Consider the following 18,963-nt stretch of genomic DNA (forward strand, 5'->3'; position numbering starts at 1 on the left):
GTAAGTCAAATCTATTTCAGGCTACTGTATACGTTATTCTATTCGGCTTCTGAAGTTTAATGTTGAAGATAAGTCTATTTTTCTTTTTCTTCCTTTGAAAGGAGTTTCTTTTTTCTGAATTCGTTTTTTCTTTTAGCTGCACTGTCTTAGCTGCAGCATGTGGGATCTTAGTTGTGGAATGTGGGATCTAGTTCCCTGACCAAGAATTGAACCTGGGCCTCTTTCATTGGAAGTGGGGAATCTTAGCTACTGGACCACCAGAGAAGTCTCTTCTCTGGATTTTTATTGAATTGTTTCCATACTTGAGAGTGAGAAAACTTTCCCTCACCCCCTCTCTCCAAAGTTTTTTGAGTACCCTATTACCCCATTGTAATGTTATAATACCACATTGTGTAGCAATTGCCTGTTTCTTATATGCATATCCTCCACAAAAGACACTAAATTCTTTTTTAGGTAGAACTGTATTTGGTAGTCTTTGTGACCCTAACTTTTAGCATATAGCAAGCACTCACAAAATAGTTCCTGAATTAATGAATGAGTTGATATATCATTGAATAGTAAAATTTTTCTCCGGATAGATCAAAATGTTTGATCTTTTTTTATTGGTATGTTTCAAAACTCACTGAGGTTTTTTCATCTGATTGCCTTATATCAAAGTATTACTTCAGATATATTCTGATATATCTTTAGCTGTTATTTTTGTTCCATGTGCTCAGATTTCTTTTTCAGAAGATGGGGCACTCTCTCTCCATTATTATTATTTCCATTTAATTGTTTCCATCCATTTATCCTTTCCCTGGTAGCTCAGATGGTAAAGAATCCTCCTGCAATGTGGGTAGACCCAGGTTCGATCCCTGGGTTGGGAAGATTCCCTGGAGAAAGGAATGGCTACCCACTCCAGCATTCTTGCCTGGAGAATTCCAGGGACAGAGAAGACTGGCTTCTGTCCATGGGATCAGAAAGAGTCGGACATGACTGAGCAACTGACACTTTCTCTTTTTCACTTCATTATCTTTCCTCTAATCATTGATTTAACATTCTGTAATATGATTCCTTTTCTTGTGTTCAAATAAATATTCAGATTTTGACATTGCATGTTCTGTGTCCTTACAGCCTTAACTCACCCATCTTTGTTACTTCTCCCTTCTTATCTTAGTCTAATATTATGTCTTAGATTTCAAGTTTTGTATCACAGAGAATACAAATCCGATTCTTTCCATTTACTTATGATTATGGCAAACCATCTTCTAAAGTGTTCACTTTCCCAAAATTTGGGGGGACTTAGTTCTTCTTCCTTTATGCAGCACAATCTTTTCAAAAGGATGCTTTATCTTGTATTACACTTATTAACACAAGTTTGTCTTGTATTAAACTCATTCTAAGTTTTTTGTAGCCCTTATAACCAGATGTGTGGATTTTATCTGGTTCTTCTCATTATCTGCCTGATTTCTACTAGCTCCTCAGCATAGGTCTTGAGCTGGGAGACATAAAGACATGCATAGTTCATATCTAACTTTTGAATCTAAAGCTAACATTTAGCAAGTTCTCACTATGAGTACTGGCCTGAGGTGAGATCCCTCACCCTTATTGACGAGTTATTTTAATATGAAAAAGAGAATTCTTGGTTAATTAGAAAAAAAATCATTCATCTTTTCCTTGACTGGCACCATGTATGAAAATTAAACTCCCAGACGGTCAAACACACCGGTCTGTCTGCCCTTCCATTATTTGCTTCACATATCCTTAGATACAGAATATCACATGTGTCTACACCTGTTGGAATTATGTTGGTATTCTCCAAACCAGAGGTCCAAACTATCAATAGATAATAAAAAGAAGTACTAATGGGGAATGATGTGGCAACAAGATGTAAAAAAAAAAAACAAACTAGTATTTGAGGTAACACACAGTAGTGGAGTTCCTACTGTCAATTTCACTAGTGGGTGCCATGAGGCAGATAGCTTGCTTACTATCCTTAAAGTCACAAGTTTGTTCACCTTCAAACTACGAAGCTTCATGTCCATTTCGGCCCTATGGTTCTTGAAAATAGTGAAAAATCTCATCGAATTCTGTCAGAGGATGCCTGTCAACATCTACTCTGGAAGACTTAAGTCCCAAGGTAGCAAAGCTTACCAAGTGAGTGCCTATTTCAATTGAGGGTCCTGTACTGGCTATAGTTTCTCAGCCATGTGCAGTGGGTCTGGCCATCAATCCTGCCTTTTGATGTTATTATGAGTTCTCATATTTTTCTGATTTTTCATAAGGTATTTAATTCAGACAGTCTGAGACAAACACAGCTAGTCCAGATGTCATCCGAAATCAGAAGTCAACCAGATTCTATTAATAGTGATATTTCACATCAAAGATTTGACTGAGCTCATTGATGCATACCTGACATTCCAAGTTGTAGTAGTATTTATACTGGCAGCTTTCCTTGTTTCTGGATTTATATTCAGAACTCTCAATAAAATATTCAGCAGTTTTGAAAACAGGTTCTGAAATGGTTTTAATAAGCCTGCAGTTCTCATTTTCATTTCATCCTACCCTCCAATACTTGCTTGCTAACCTTAGGTATATAATAATATAAGGAAAATTAGAGTGAAATTACATCATTTTTAAGGGGTTATTCCTCAAATTCCTAACCTTAATAAAACATTATATTTAATGAGTTTATCATCAGGCTTTCCTGGTGGCTCAGTAAGAATTCACCTGCCAGTGTAGGGGACAGGGATTCCATCCCTGGTCCAGGAAGACCCCACATGCTGCAGAGTAGCTAAGCTTATGTGCCCCAACTATTGAGCCTGTGCTCTAGAGCCCAGGAGCTACAACTACTGAAGCCCATGTGCCCTACAGCCCTGCAGCAAGAGAAGCCACCATGATGAAAAGCCAAGCACCACAACTAGAGAGGAGCCCCCACTCTCCACAACTAGGGAAAAGCCCACGCAGCAACAAAGGCCCAGCATAGCCAAAAATAAATTTTGAAAAAATCATTATAAAAAAGGAAAATGCTTGACACCATTTTAGCACAAAACTCATCCATTTAGCCCAGCATTTATGCATATTTCAGCCACTGGAGAAGTATGTAGTCACTTCTCTTCATGACTCCAACATTATGGGAGTGGAAAGATAAAAATATATAGCTAAGAAATGGATATGTTTAATTTCTTCTTTCTTTATTTAAAATGTTTAGCACTTTTATATTTCAAAATGCTCATGAATTCAGTTTTAGATTCTGAGTGTATTATTAAATTCTACTATTTAAGTTAGAAATAGTCAAAGTAGCTCTTTAAATTTGCTCAAATGCAGGGCTGGATAAGTTAGACTTCATTAAAATTAAATTTTTTTGCTCTGCAAAAGACACTGTAAAGAGAATTAAAAGGCAAGCCACAGACTGGTAGAAATATTTTCAAAAGATAAATCTGATAAAGGATTGTGATACAAAATATACAGAGAATTCTTAAAATTCAACAATAAGAGAACAAACAATCCAGTTTTAAAATGGGTCAAGAACTTTAAAAGATAGTTTACAAAAAAGATATACAGATTAAAATCATCATGTGAAAAGATGCTTCACATTATATATCATCAGGGAAATGAAAATTAAAACACAATGAGATACCACTATCATCCTTTTAAAATGGCCAAAATCCAGAACACTGACAACACCAAATGCTGATGAGGATGTGAAGCAAAAATAATTCTCTTTCATTGTTGATGGGGATACAAAATTGTATACCCACTTTGGAATACACTTTGGCAGCTTGTTACAAAACTAAATATGCTCTTGCTCTGCTGCTGCTGCTAAGTCACTTCAGTCGTGTCCAACTCTGTGTGACCCCATGGACTACAGCGTACCAGGCTCCTCCGTCCATGGGATTTTCCAGGCAAGAGTACTGGAGTGAGTTGCCATTGCCTTCTCCAGCTCTTGCTCTACAACCCAACAATCACACTCCTTGATATTTAGGAGTGTGAAAGTAGCTGAGAGTAGCTGAAAACACACACAAAAACCTGCACACTAATGTTTATAGTAGCGTTATTCATAACTGCCAAAAGTTGGAAGCAACCAAGACGTCTTCCAGTAGGAACAGATAAACTGTGGTACATCCAGACAATGGAGTATTATTCAACAATAAAAAGAAATGATTTTTCAAGCCATGAAAAGACATGGAGGAAATTCAAATACATATTACTAAGTGAAAGAAGCCAATGTGAAAAGGCTACATAATGTGTGGTTCCAACATATAACATTCTGGAAAAGGCACAACTATGAAGACAGTAAAAAGATCAGTGGCTGTCAGAGATTAGGGAGAGGAAGAGATGAATAAGTGGCAAATAAGAGAATTTTTAGGATAGTGAAATTATTCTACTATAGTATGGTACTACAATTATGGATACATGTCAGAGTACATAGAGTATATTTTGGTATCCTCCAGTATAGTATAATACTATAAGGATAGATATATGTCAATTATGCCTCTATCCACACTCATAGAATGTATAATACCAAGAGTGAACCCTAATGTAAACTATGGACTTTGGATGATAATGATATGTCAATGTAATTTCATTAGTTGTGACAAGTGTATCACTCTGGTGGGAAGTGTTGATGATAAAGAGTCTTATGCATGTTTCAGAGTAGGGAGTGTATGGTAAATCTCTATATGTTCCTTGCAAATTTGCTATGAACTTAAAATCAATCACAAATTCTTTTTTAAAAAGGTACTGTACTGTCATGATTAACTCAATTACTTATTACAAGAAAACTATTCAACTGGTCACAATGCTATACCAAAACATTTCTGTTTTTTAAAAAGACAATGTTTTTAAAATTATGTTCTGACTTTGACTTAAAAAATAAGCCAAATACTCAAGATAATCCAGTAGAATACACTGTAATTTGGCAAGTCTTTAAATCCTTGGATGTACTGGGCCTAAGGAAAGGAGTATAAATATCCATGATTCAGAAGTGTAGGGAGAAATTGAGGCAATCAGAACTTGATCTTTATGCTGTATCAGAGAAAAGTTGTTCTCCTAGGAGGAGCAAGATCCTGGACTCCCCTGGAGGGATAGCAGATTCTAAGTTATATGCAGCAGTATAACTAGAAAAAAAGAAGCTCAAGACTGCAGAGCTAGGCTTGAAATGCTCAGGATGAAGAAAGAATCTTGGATGGACTGAAGACCTGTCCAAGCACGGCTTGTCCAAGATCACTAGGACAGGCATGTTCTCAAATTTGGAAATTTCATCAAGTCTGTGGATATAAAGCTATGTTCTAGAGCAGGCCCTGCCTGACAACAATATATAGTATTCATGGTCATTTTAATCTTGGCTTTGAACTTGCTATTTTCAACACCCTTAATATGCTTGTGCTTGGTGATAAAGTCTTTTTCAAACACCACCAACTCTTGTCAGATACATGCAAAAATAGTGAGAGTTTTTAAAAATATTGTTTTAATTAAATAAATAGTAAGTAATCACCATGGAAGCTTCTAAAAGTGTTACATGCATTCGACCAAATACAGTTATACTTCAGTCAATGTGGAGAGTCCCAACCTTCAGTGTTCTCAGGGAGAGTACATATGTGTATATGCTGTGAATTTGACTACTCTTTTCCTAAAAGGAATCCTAGGAATGAGCTTGATGGTGGGAAGGAGCCGGGATGACATGACTGACTCCAGACAGCCCCTTTCATTTGCAGAGCATTTTGAATTTTATGATTTTTCTTTTTTTTTTTTGGCTTACATTATCAGTTGATCCTGCAACCATCCATCCAGTGAAGTAGGTTATCATTGTCATTTGCTGTCAGATTTTAGAAAATCAAGATTCATTAGATTAAAGCAACTTGCCTGAGATAGTAGATATCCAAGATAAAACTTTTCTTAGGTATCTGTCTAAAATGTTCATCTTGGAAAATATTCAAGCATGGGTAGGAAATGGAATAACGGAGAATCCTAAGTTAGGGGAAATTTTTTTAAAAGAGGTCTACTTGCATGTAGCAATCATTCAACTTTAGCAAGTACTTTTAATGATAGGTGTTGCTAGTTGGGGAAAACCCAAATGGGGGTGTGTGTGTGTGTATGTGTGTGTGTGTGGTTTTTCTCAGCATGTGGAGTTTAATAACTCTAATCACATTCACATGAATATCTGCTGAAAATGAGGATTCCTGGAATTCACCCCAGTTGCTCTTAACTCTTGGAGAGGGCATGGCAACCCACTCCAGTATTCTTGCCTGGAGAATCCCATGGACTAGAAGCCTTATGGGCTACCATCCACCAAGTCTCAAAGAGTTGGACAACACTGAAGCGACTTAGCTGCGCTCTTAACTCTGGGAATCTCAAAGGGTGAATCTATATCTTTAACAAGAGACCCTCAGCTGACCTTTAAACTTGACATCGCGTGCCTTTCCGGGCCTGTGGCTTTCCCCCTTGAGTCCCGGCAGGGCTGCGCTGGGCGGGGCGGGGCTGCGCTGGGAGGGGCGGGGCTGCGCTGGGCGGGGCGGGGCGGGGCTTGGGTGAGGTGGGGGGAAGTGGCGGGAGGGGCACGGTCTGGCTTGGAAGGGTGGAGGGTGAAGGGTTAAGGGATCCACGCGCAGGCGCTGCCCTCTGAACTGGAAAGGAAAACAACTTCCGGTCGGAGTCACTCGGCCGGGCGCCGGGCGACTTGAGGGTGGCGAGACCGGTGTGGAAACCCTGAGCTGTAAGTAAGAAACTTCGCTAGCTAGTTGCTGTGTCCGAATGCGTCGGGCACGGCGATGGAGAACTTGTGTGTGTGAGCGAAAGGGATACGCTGCCGTATGGGCGCCGCAGGGAGAAAAACCGAAGAGCTGCAGAGACAACCAGTTCTGGTGGGGAGGGACTTTGTGCGGGAGAAATCACCTGGGTCCCCGTCCCGGAGCGGACCGGGAGGGGCTTTCCGGGCCCACGGCGTCTGCGCAGCAACGACGGCCCCCGCTGCGACGGCTGCAGGGGAGGGACCCTGCCCGACTCCGCGTCGGCCGCTCTCTTGTGACTTGATTTCTTGGCCTGCCAAGCGGGGAGGCAGGCCTGTGATGTCAGGGTGAGCAGTGGACCCCACCTGGAGGTCCCAGCCTCCCTTGAGGACCGGGGGCTGCCTTCTAGAAGTTAATACTGTTTTTGTTACTCTGTCAAAAACTTCCTAGGTTTTTTGTGTTGTTTTTTCCCCAAGGTTATTGCACAGTTTCTCTCTCAGCTTTCCTGTGGGGTGTCATCATCGCCTTGTCAATGAGAAGTTGGGTAACCTCCCCGAGGGTCAAGGAGAAACTGGATGGCTGAGGCGGAAAGAGCGGAAGCAAACCCTGCCCCCAGTCGGAACCGGGCGTTAGGCGGAATCCCTAGCGCGGTGTAAACTGACTAGTGACGAGTTACACGTGTAACGAGATGTGCTCGTCACGAAGTGAAGCAAGGAGGGGGAAGATACTCAAACCAAAGAGTCTCTGTGTTTCTTACTATGCTGTAACAAGGAGAAATATAGCAGCCTTTGCTATATAAAGTGTCTCACAGACGCTTTTGACAAGTTGTATCTTAAGAGAGAAATGGTTAGTAAAGGAAGTGAAGTGACACGAAAGTGAAGGAAAATAGCGTGATCTGTTTCCCTACCACGACGGGAATACATATTTCAAAGAGGGGGAGCAGAGAAGCGAGCTCTGTAGTCTGCGAAAAAGATTTTTGTCCCTCTCATTGGGGAGGAGAAGAGAACCCTAAAGTGGTAGCAGTCATGTTTTAAGCAGAAAATGAAACTCCTTCACGGCCCTCTCCCCAGCCACAGGTACTCCAACACATCTCTCTTATGTGTACATAAACATGTTATTTCGCTTTCTTATGAAAATAAGATTATATGTGCATACAGTCCTATTATTTGGTTTTTCAGATAGAATATATATAGTGGAAATCTTACCATATATAACTCTGCCTTACCTTAATGTCAGCATGGGATTTCTTTGCCTGGATGATCCAAATGTAGTTAAACATCTCTTAATATGGCCTGTCTATATATTTTGCCCTTTTCTTCACAATTATTTAATCTGTATTTCATTAGGATACAGATATGTTAACCCTTTGTGAATTACATGGCCAATATTTTCAAGAACTATCAGTCTTTATCTATCAGTTAAAATGCCCAGGTTTTCACTTAAGAAGATGGTCCTCACTCAAAAATTATTAAAATTTTCCTTTATTGTTCATTAAATCTTCTTACAGTTTTGTTATGCTTTATTCATTAAAATGTATGAAAATTATTTTTGAAAATTGTATAAGATCAGGATTTAGCCATTTTTGCTGAAGTCATTTGCTGAAATTAATTCAATTCCCAGCTGGCTAGAAATACTACCTTAATATAGTAAATTTCCAGGCATACATGAGTCTTTTTTGGATTCTTGTGTTCCTTTGTTGTATTTGCTTCTTCCTATACAATTATCAATCTCTCTTTGGTTAGGCACTTTGTAGTCATGCATAAAGCAAGCCCCTCTTCAAATATCCTTGATGATTATACTCTCTCTCAGGTAAAATTTAAAGTAAACTATTTATATTTAATTAAAACAGGTTTCTCTGGGGAGTTTTGTTGTATAGTTGTCAGTCAGATCCGACTCTTTATGACCCTATGGACTATAACCCACCAGGCTCCTCTGTCCATGGGACTTCCCAGGCAGGAAAGCTGGAATGGGTTGCCATTTCCTTCTCCAGGGGAGAGATCTTTCTAACCCAGGGATTGAACCCGATTTTCCTGCATTGAAGGCAGATTCTTCACCACTGAGTCACTAGGGAAGCCCTTGGGGGGTTTTAACTATCCACTAATATTTTGTGACTGACATGTAGATGATTTATATTTCTGGCCAACTTTCTAAAATTACTGGTTTTAATAAATTCTTTTGAATTTTCTAAGAAAATAGTCTTCTGAATATACTCTTATCTCCTTTATACTTCTTTCTTTTGTTTATAAATATCTAGCTTCTCCAAAACAGTGATATATAATAACAGTGATTCTGGGCATCCTTATCATGTTTATTCATTTGTAGTTGTTTTTATTGTGTCATCATTGAATATGAATTTTATAATAAATTTCAAATAATTTTATTTATCAAAGAAATATCTTTAATATTTCTAGCTACTGGGATTTTTGCAGGGAATGGATTTTGGATTGTGTCTAAAGTTGGGGTTTTTTTATTTTGTTTTTTCTTTTGCATTGGCTAGCACTTTGAGAGCAGTTTTGAATAGTAGATGTTGAGTTTTCATTTGGTGTATATATTTGTTGTTGATGTATTTTCATTGCTACTTAGCTAAACATTTTTATCAGGAGTGGAAGTTGAGTTTTGTCATATATGGCATTTTCCATCTAATATGGCCAATCATGTGGTTTTCTTCCTTGACCTTTTAGAATGGCAAATTGTTTTAGTAGATTTCTACCGTTGTTGTTGTTGTTTTTAATTTTTATTGGAGTATAGTTGATTTATAATGTGTTAATTTCAGGTGTACAGCGAAGTATACGTACATATATCCACTTTTTTTGTTTGTTTGTTTTCCCATATAGGCCATTATTAGTTCAGATGCTCAGTCGTGTCTGACTCTTTGTGACCCCATGAACTGCAGCACGCCAGGCTTCCCTGTCCATCACCAACTCCCAGGCTTTGCTCAAACTCATGTCCAACGAGTCGGTAATGTCATCCAACCATCTCATCCTCTGTCGTCCCCTTCTCCTCCCGCCTTCAGTCTTTCCCAGCATCAGGGTCTTTCCCAGTGAGTCAGTTCTTTGCATCAGGTGACCAAATTATTGGAGTTTCAGCTTCAGCATCAGACCTTCCAATGAATATTAAGGACGATTTCCTTTAAGATTGACTGATTGGGGGAAAAAAAAGATTGATTGGATCTCCTTGCAGTCCAAGGGACTCTCAAGAATCCTCCAACACCACAGTTCAAAAGCATCAACTCTTCAGTGCTCAGCTTTCTTTATAGTCCAACTCTCACATACATACATGACTACTGGAAAAACCGTGGCTTTGACTAGACAGACCTTTGTTGGCAAAGTAATGTCTCTGCTTTTTAATATGCTCTCTAGGTTGGTCATAGATTTTCTTCCAAGGAGCAAGCATCTTTTAATTTCATGGCTGCAGTCACCATCTGCAGTGATTTGGGAGCCCAAGAAAATAAAGTCTGTCACTGTTGCCATTGTTTCCCTATTTATTTGCCATGAAGTGATGGGACTGGATGCCATGATCTTAGTTTCTTGAATGTTGAGTTTTAAGCCAACTTTTTCACTCTCCTCTTTCACGTTCATCAAGAAGCTCTTTAGTTCTTCTTCACTTTCTGCCATAAGGGTGGTGTCATCTGTATATCTGAGGTTATTGATATTTCTCCTGGCAATCTTGATTCCAGCTTGTGCTTCATCCAGCCTAGTATTTCGCATGATGTTCTCTGCATATAAGTTAAATAAGCAGGGTGACAATATACAGCCTTGACATACTTGTTTCCTAATTCGGAACCAATCTTTTGTTCCATGTACAGTTCTAACTGTTGCTTCTTGACCTGCATACTGATTATGGAGTATTTAATAGATTTCTCTGTGCTATACAGCAGGTTCATTAGTTATTTTATATAGTGTGTATATGTCAGTCCCAGTCTTCCAATTTATCCCTCTCCCCTTTGTCTCATGTTAACTGTAAGTTTTTTTTTCCTACATCTGCGCTCTGCTTTTGTTTTGTAAATAAGCTCATTTGTATCTTTGATTTCTAGTTTTTGAACCAAACTTGCACTTCATCACTGTGTTAAATTTCAGCATATAGGTTTGATAACAATTTTATTTAAAATCAGTAATTGAGTTACATCTGTAGATATCTTTTTTCCTGTTATCTTTGCCAGAGTTTAATATCAAGGCTATGCTGATTTTCTTTCTCTGCTTTGAGGTGGTTTTGAATAGCTTGTTGTTTAGTTGCTAAGTTGTGTCTGACTCTTTGCAACCCCATGGATTGTAGCCCACCAGGCTCCTCTGTCCATGGAATTTCCCAGCAAGAATATTGGAGTGGATTGCCATTTCCTTTTCCAGGGGATCTTCCTAACTCAGGGATTGAACTCAGCATCTCCTTCTTTGGCAGACTCAGCTCAACTTGCTGAGCCACCAGTGAAACCTAAAATAGTTTAAGAGCTCTCTGTTTGAAAGTCTGAAAGAATTAATTCATGAAAATACAGTGGACCCTTGCATAATACTTGAAGGTTAGGGGTGCCACAGCTTCCAACAGTTGAAAATCTGCAAGCAATTTATAGTCAGCCCTCTGTTTCCGAGGTTCTGCATCTTCAGATACAATCAACTGCAGATAGTGTAGTACTGTAGTATGTATTTAGTGGGGGAAATAATTCACCTGTAAGTATATCCATGCAGTTAAAACCCATATTGTTCAAGGTCAACTGTACATTGTTCTTAAGGCAGCAATAATATTCAGCACAAAGATTCAGAACTTTAAAAAGCAAACAAAAGCTCCTTAGAGTAAATCCTTATAATTGAAGGGGTGTGAAGCACCAATAATGTAGAGAATGAAGAATTGCTGTGCTGATCCTGGTCATTTTTATCCTCCACCTTTTTTTATTTTTCAGGGAAAATGCTGTACGTAGACTGGGGGTGATAATAAAGTGCTTTACTGTTTTTTCTCTCCTCTATTCCAATTTATAAAGGAAAGGGTGTTGCTTCTACATGGGCAAACTTTTATACCTGAAAGAAACATTGAGTGAAACTCAACTAAAAGAGCCATCAGTTCACTTTGTTGTCATCAGTTTCCCAATTTTCCCAGGAAATTTCTTGTTTTAGAGGTAGTAACCAAGCTGACATTCTACTCTAGCCAAATCCAATAGGGGAGTTTCAAAATGAGTGGCTGAGAAAATATGCAAGCTCAGCATGCTTTTACTTACTGAATATGAAGTGAAAATCTGTAACAGTCTAGGTATGTACATAGTCTGTGGACACACATAAGAACAGGGCTGGCTTCTGAGGCATATAAACCATATAACCACAGCCCACTGTTTTACTCAGCTAACGAATGGCATACTGTTAATATGTGGATAGTAGTGTATTATGTAATCTTTGGGAGAGCTATTCACTTTTATAAATGTTTATTTGAAATACTTTTTGATTGCTTTCAAGCAAGACTATTACCTTAGATAATGCAGTTTAGCAATATACATCTGTGAATTGGAGGAAACTTCAAGACGCTCATAAATGTTATTTACAGAGGAATGCAGGTATTCTGTCAGTGTTTGGATATTTGAGTAGCTTAGCTTAAACATCTGTTAATCTAGAACAAGTGATTATTGGCATAATTTGGGGGCATGCCCTTCCCTGGTAGCTCACTGGTAAAGAATTTTCTGCCGATGCAGGAGATACTGGTTCCATCCCTGGGTTGGGAAAATTCCTTGGAGGAGGAAATGGTAACTTGCTCCAGTATTCTTGCCTAGGAAATCCCATGGACAGAGAATCCTGGTGGGCTACAGTCCATGGGGTCGCAAAGAGTCGGACATGGGGTTGCAAAGAGTCGGACACAAGTTAGCAACTAAACAACAACCTATAACAGACAAAGACTGCATATTTTTTAAAAGCATACCAATTATCTGTCAGGAAATGGTAAAAAAAAAAAACAAAACAAAACATAGCCTCTTGATGTAAAACACTATTCTAACTACTGTTGGTCCTTGAACAACACGGAGGTTAGGCATGGCAACCCTCTGCTCAGTTGAAAATCTGCCTGTAAAGTTAACCCTCTGTATCCAAGGTTCCTGTGTACCTGTGGTTTCACCATATTGGCTTTTCCACATCCAGGGATTCAACCAACGACAGATCGTATAGTACTGCCGTATTTACTCATGAAAATATCCATGGATAAGTAGACTTGTGCAGTTCAAACTGGTGTTCAACAGCCAGCCATATACTCATGCTTTAGCTGATTAGCTGTTGCTACTATATATTCTTTTGTTTTCTAACAGCTTTCTAAGCATGAATATTACTATTTGGTTTCAACTTGATTGTGTGTAATTATGTCAAACCAACTTTTAGTTTCTATTTTCTGTAGGATTTACGTTGTGGCTGCCATTCATCCCATGTTGTCTCTTACGCTTACTGCTATGGTTTTCAATCGTGGATAGAGGAAAAGAGGAGGCTGTTAGCAAGAATAGGTAACAAAATTTCTCTGTAGTCCAAGACCAAGATTCTGAATCATTTTCAAAAAAGGATAACAGAATATGAATCGAATTCCCTTGTGGGTGGGTGGCAAATTAGCATACGGAATCTTTTGAACCGTGTGCATTGTTTGAAAACTGTTCAAAAAAGTTGAGGAGGATTGAAACAGGCCTTTGCAACTGAAAACAAGCCTTTGGGACCTATGTAATTGTATATGTTAAAGTTTTTCAATTCCTAATCTATAAAAACATTTTTTAAAATTGTGATAAAGTACACATACTGTGAAGTTTACCACCTTAGCCATTTTTAAGTGTATAGTTCAGTAGTGTTGAATGTATTCACATTGTTGTTCAATCAAGAAAAGCATTTCTTAAGAGACTTTTAAAATTATTTTAAGAAAAAAGTTTGGGAAGTAAATAATAATGATAATTGTTTGTCTCCTGGGAGAAGTATCCTGAACAGTAACCTTGTTTTCTTCCTTTTTAACTTCAGAGATATATTTTCTTTAATGGTAATTATCATTACTAAATTATGAGGGTAAACATTTTGAGCAATAATCTGTAGTAGCTTTCACTTACCATGATGCTTTTTTCTTTGCAAAAAAGAAGGGTCTATTGAAAATAGGTTGTTAACAGTGAAAACAGTCTGTCTGCAAGTCATTGTAGTTATGAATTATTGGAAATTGAGTGGACTAAGAAAAATAATGAGTTCTAGTTTGATGGTTACTTAGCTGAAGTTATAGGAATCCTTGAGATATTTGCAGTAGAATGAGGTATGGAGAATTGTTCTCTTCAGCAGCAGAATAAACTGAATCAGGTGATTTTGCTGTGAAGAATGATTTGCTCTAAAGACAGAAATCAGGGACTCAAGTCCCTTCAAGATAATAATGATTTTTAATTTCTCGAAAAAAAAAAATCAACTGTTCTTGTGGAATATATAAGTGGTTTTACTATTTCTAGCCAATAAATATATGGCTTTTACCATGATTAATTTCATGACTTTATGTATTTGCTATCCCTAAACTAAAATGCCTTTCCCTCCATATTAATGTTTTTCAGCCTTTTAAAATCCATATTTCCTTTTTTATAAACATTAAAATACCACAACTCCTAGGAGATAAAAATATGTGACCTTTCTTCCCACAAAATTCTTACACCTCCTCTTACTGAATGTAAACTTCCTCTTGAAGTTTTCACCATCCAAGAATATTCTGTAGAGCCCTACTTATATAATTTATGAAAGAGATTTTTTAATATTAGGTAACCGTTTCAAACTGATAATTCTTTCTCCTGCATCTCCAGATTCTAACGTGGCCCCTACTCAGAGGAAAAGATAGCCCTTAACATGGCTAAGCAAGCTAACTGAGCAATGCCTGAGATGGGTAGAACATCACATGTCTAGTTTCCCTTTTGGTGTTACACTATTTAGTTTTGCACTTCAGCCCGTAGAATTTTATACAACTTGAGGGAAAGAAGTGCTACTGGAGATAAAAAAGGAAGTGAGGGAAAGCTGAGACTCATGGGTGTGGTCTTTGGCTATGAAGTCTCCTTTTAACTCTTAGAAGATAACAAAAAGTTTCACCAAGTTCTGACATCCAGAAAAATAGAGAACCTAGTATGGTGAGTTTTGGGTTTGATCTGTGGGATTGTCTTACCTTATCTATCCTGATGCATTTAGCCAACCAGCTTATTTTTTTTTTAAAAAAATGCAAAGTGCAAACTCTGACTCTGCTGGATCTATGATATTTCAGTTTCTATGATTTCAGCTGCCTGATTGGAGCAGTGTTACACAGTGACAGTGTAGTGCAGTGTGCTCTGGGTGCATCCATAACTGAAGTTTACAACCTGGAAAGTGAGAATAGAAATGGAAGCTGTCATTTGGGGAACTGGCTGCTTGTAGTAATGGAACTCTCTTAAAACTGGGAAATGATTGGAAGTAAATGTCAGGAGTGACAGTTCTCTTCTATTTCCTTTCTTCAAGTAGGGAAACACACATACTTTTTAATGCCATCAAAGGTTTGCCTTAACCATCGAAGACAGAAGATGTTCTTTTTTTTATGTGTCTATTCTACATTATTGAAGAATAATAATTTTTTTCTGCTTTTTGCTTTTGTTGCTTTTTGTGGCTGAGGAGTCAAACATAGAGCTAAATAGAAAAGACAGGATGTATCTCTCACTCACTTACTCACTTCTTCCTTTGCTAAGATGGCAACTTTTCTGAAGTAGAATGTGAACTGTTATTATTCATACCCCAAGGGGTTGGGAAAAGCAGGTGACTTTTCTTTTCTAGGGCAGAGTAGAAGAGGTAAACAGTTACTCTAGAATCACCCCATCCTGAAACTGCTTTAGATTTAAACTGGCCTCTTACCACAAGTGTCAACCCTGGTAGAACACTTACCCAGAAGCATAATAATCTCAGCAGTGGGGAAAACCCAGGAGAGGACCCTTTTTCTACTTACTAAATCACCCACACTTGTCTCTACTTGTCCACAAAAAGTAGACCTTGTTAAAGATGCTTTTGAATTGTGGTGCTGGAGAAGACTCTTGAGAGTGCCTTGGACAGCATGGAGATCAAACCAGTCCATCCTAAAGAAAATCAGCCCTGAATACTCATTGGAAGGACTGATGCTGAAGCTCCAATACGTTGGCCACCTGATGCGAACAGCCGACTCTTTGGAAAAAAACCCTAATGCTAGGAAAGATCAAAGGCAGAAGGAGAAGAGGGTGACAGAGAATGAGATGATTGGATGACATCATTGATTCAGTAGACATGAACTTGGGGGAACTCAGGGAGATGGTGAGGGACAGGGAGGCCTGGCATTGTCCATGGGGTTCAAAGAGTCAGACATGACTTGGCAACTGAGAAGCAAAAGGGGTGGAGGAAACCTACCTTTAAGCATGTGATTCTTTTCAAACTTGAAATCCAAATGTGTATAACTAATCAAAGTTGAGCTGCTCTGGTTGAACTGGGCAATTGGTAGTAGAGCTTTGTTTGGCTACACACCCACAGCCTCAGTGGAGTTCCAGAAGCACACTATTTTCCTTGATTATTACTTTTTATTGAGGATTGGTTAGACACCATTTGTCATCACAATGCTTGTTGTCAAAGACAACAGACTTAAGATATACTTATCTATAAAGTAAGGGGGTAAATGTTTGTTTAAAAAGAAGGAGGTAGGAGGAATTAGAGTACCACTTCAGAAAATTTAACATCCCGATAGTAGGAGTCCCAAATAGACACAGAGAAGGAATGAAATGGCCCAAAAAGTAATTCAAGAAAATTTGCAACAACTGAAGGATGAACTTCCAGATAGGTTAAATACAAGAGCAGGAATCAAAATGGCCCTGAACTTCAACAAAAGCAAAATGAGTGTAGCAAAACTTAGAAAATTCTGAGGAAAAATTACTTTCAACCTGGGACTCTTAACCTGGCGAACTGTCAGTTAAATCTAGGGTAAAGATATTTTCACTTATGTGAAATATAATTTCAGCAAGGTCTGAAAATACACTTTCAGCAAGGTCTCAAAAAATTTACTTTGCAAGCACTTCATCAGAAAGCTACTGGAGGGTTTACCCCATCAAACTGAGGAGTAAAACAGGAAGGATGAAGATTTGGGATACTGAGAATGAGAGATTCAGCTAGAGAGAGAGAGGAATAAAGAGAATCATCAGATTCAGGTTGAAAGAAGGTCTCAAGGTGAAGGCCTTCCTCTCTGCACAGAGATGAACAAATCTAAACTTGAGCAAGTCGGAAAGCTCAAGGAGAGATCCTTGTTAGAAAATGAAATTGATAAAGTAATGTCTGAACTTACTGAGGAATTGTATTAGTAAGAAATAAAGCAAATAAGTTTTTTCAGGAAAGAAAAAGGAGCCATAGTTTATTATATGGCTCAGCAGTGAATAGCATTACACAGTCATAAGAAAGTAAAAGTGGAATGTAAATCTAATCAAATAGTACATAACTGTTAGAAGGATGAGGAGGATATAAAGGGAGAGGAGATTTTAAAAGTGAGCTGAATCCTTGTCTTCCATAGTGGGAAGACAAGTAAAATAGAAATCAGTAGTGACAATATTAGCAAATTATTTAGAAATACAAAGGTAAATACCAAAAAGAATCAAAAGAGCTGAAAATTGTTGCCAGGGTGAAGCAGGAAGTGGGGAGGGAGGAGAGGAGAGTAAGGGACTACTGTTTTTCTTAAACCTTATAAAGTCATTTGTCTCATTAAAATATAGACGCATTATGCTTTGATTAAAAATAAAATAGAAATTAAATTATAGTGAAAAGAACTAAGATATTGGTCTTTTCACATCAAAGAGACCTAGATTTATCTGGGTCTTCCCTTTTTCTAATTTGTTGACATTAGGCACCTTATTTAACCTTTTGAACCTCAGTTTCCTTATCTGGAGAGGGAAGATTAAAATAAGGTAGTTTAGTAAAGTAGCTGGCAAGTAATTTTTATCTCAGTAGGTGTAAGATTCTACCCCTGTCCCTAATGTTTCCCAGGAGGAAATAAGGAATGACCACCATGGTTGGGATGATTACCTTTCAGATACAAGGTTCTTAGTGTTCAGAATCTTCAGGTTCATGGCTGTGTGTGTGCCTGTTCAGACTAAGGTCTGTCACTGGGATCTCTGTCCTTTATCAACTATCTATAGATAGAGAATTTTAAAAGAGTTAAGATGATTTGGAATGTTGGTAGCAGTGAGAATCAAGTTATAAAAGGACTGCTCGGTGGGAGAAAAGCTGTGGTCTCAGATTTGTCTTTCAACACGAACTTCAATGCAAATGCCATTAATGGTGTCTCTCCCATTAATAGAGAAAACAGTTGTCAGATAGACTGGTGAATTGTGGAGATTTCATGAACCAAGATCAGCAAGAGTTCTATTGCTCTGAACCATCTGCCAAAGTATCAAAATACCTTTTTTTTTTTTTAAAAGAACATCTACCTTAGCAACTGCTATTTTTGATTCTGAATTCTATGCACTTCTAGAACAATTAAAAAAACAGATCACTGTGGAACAAAAGGACACTTTATGGAAGCCCATTTCCCTACCTAGGTACATATTTGTGTAGTATTTTTCAAAGCTCAGTGCTTTCCCATTATGACTTGACCCTCTGCGGCAGTGATTCGAAATCTCTCACACTTGTTTCTCTCTTTTTCTACCCTCACCTACCTACCCCTACTCCACCCCATGCCAAAAAAAAAAAAATTATGGTCCTAGAAGTCTTGGACAGGGTTTGCTAATGTTTTTTTTGTTGTTGTTGTTTATTTGAACTGCCCTGGATTATTCTGATGTACTGACAGGTTGGGAACCATTGGCCTACAGCATGCTGTACCCCAGACATTCTAAATTGGGGCAGATGAGGGAACTGAGGGTCACAGAAAGGTTATAGCTTATTCAGTCTCACCCATCAACAAGCATGTCTAGCTTGGACATGTATTCTGCACTCCAACTCTGATTTTATCTTTGGTTGACTAGACTTTCTAATTTTGATTCTCTGATTTGTATTAAGAAAAGCTAATATATTTTACACAAGATGTGGCCTCAGTTAAAAATAGGATTTGGAATTTTTATTTTATAGCATCTTTTTATTTTTTCCAGATGGAAAAGGAAATGAAACATCAAATCAGAATTTTTAATAAACTCTTGCTTCTCCACAATAGGATAGCATAGCAAATGCTAGGACTTACTAAATCTGAGTATTCACATTTGAGGAAAACTGGGGTGGCCCTGAAAAGAGTAGAAATGTGTGTAATTTTGGCACAGAGACAGGTTTGAGAAGTTGGTTTGTAG

At 38.2% G+C, this 18,963-nt stretch overlaps 1 protein-coding gene across 9 annotated transcripts in view; it reads left to right on the plus strand.

The window, feature by feature from the left end:
- TANK (TRAF family member associated NFKB activator) overlaps nt 1–18,963 on the plus strand; it is a 96,812-nt gene that overhangs the window by 11,542 nt on the left and 66,307 nt on the right. For 5 of the 9 annotated variants that reach the window (XR_010662496.1, XM_065931635.1, XM_065931641.1 and 2 more), the window contains exons 1-2: nt 6,634–6,694; nt 7,184–7,783. The exons of 1 other annotated variant lie outside the window; for it this stretch is intronic. Coding sequence is in view for 4 of the 8 variants with exons in the window: in XM_065931635.1 (XP_065787707.1) it covers nt 7,749–7,783 (35 nt within the window). In the remaining 4 variants the exon portion in view is untranslated. Of the gene's footprint in view, nt 1–6,569; nt 6,695–7,183; nt 7,784–9,646; nt 9,666–13,077; nt 13,165–18,963 lie in introns of those variants that run through there. 3 more of the 9 variants (XM_065931637.1, XM_065931640.1, XM_065931639.1) reach the window with 3 other exon arrangements.

Source organism: Muntiacus reevesi, chromosome 3 (genome assembly GCF_963930625.1).
Source record: "Muntiacus reevesi chromosome 3, mMunRee1.1, whole genome shotgun sequence".
Taxonomy (NCBI): domain Eukaryota; kingdom Metazoa; phylum Chordata; class Mammalia; order Artiodactyla; family Cervidae; genus Muntiacus; species Muntiacus reevesi.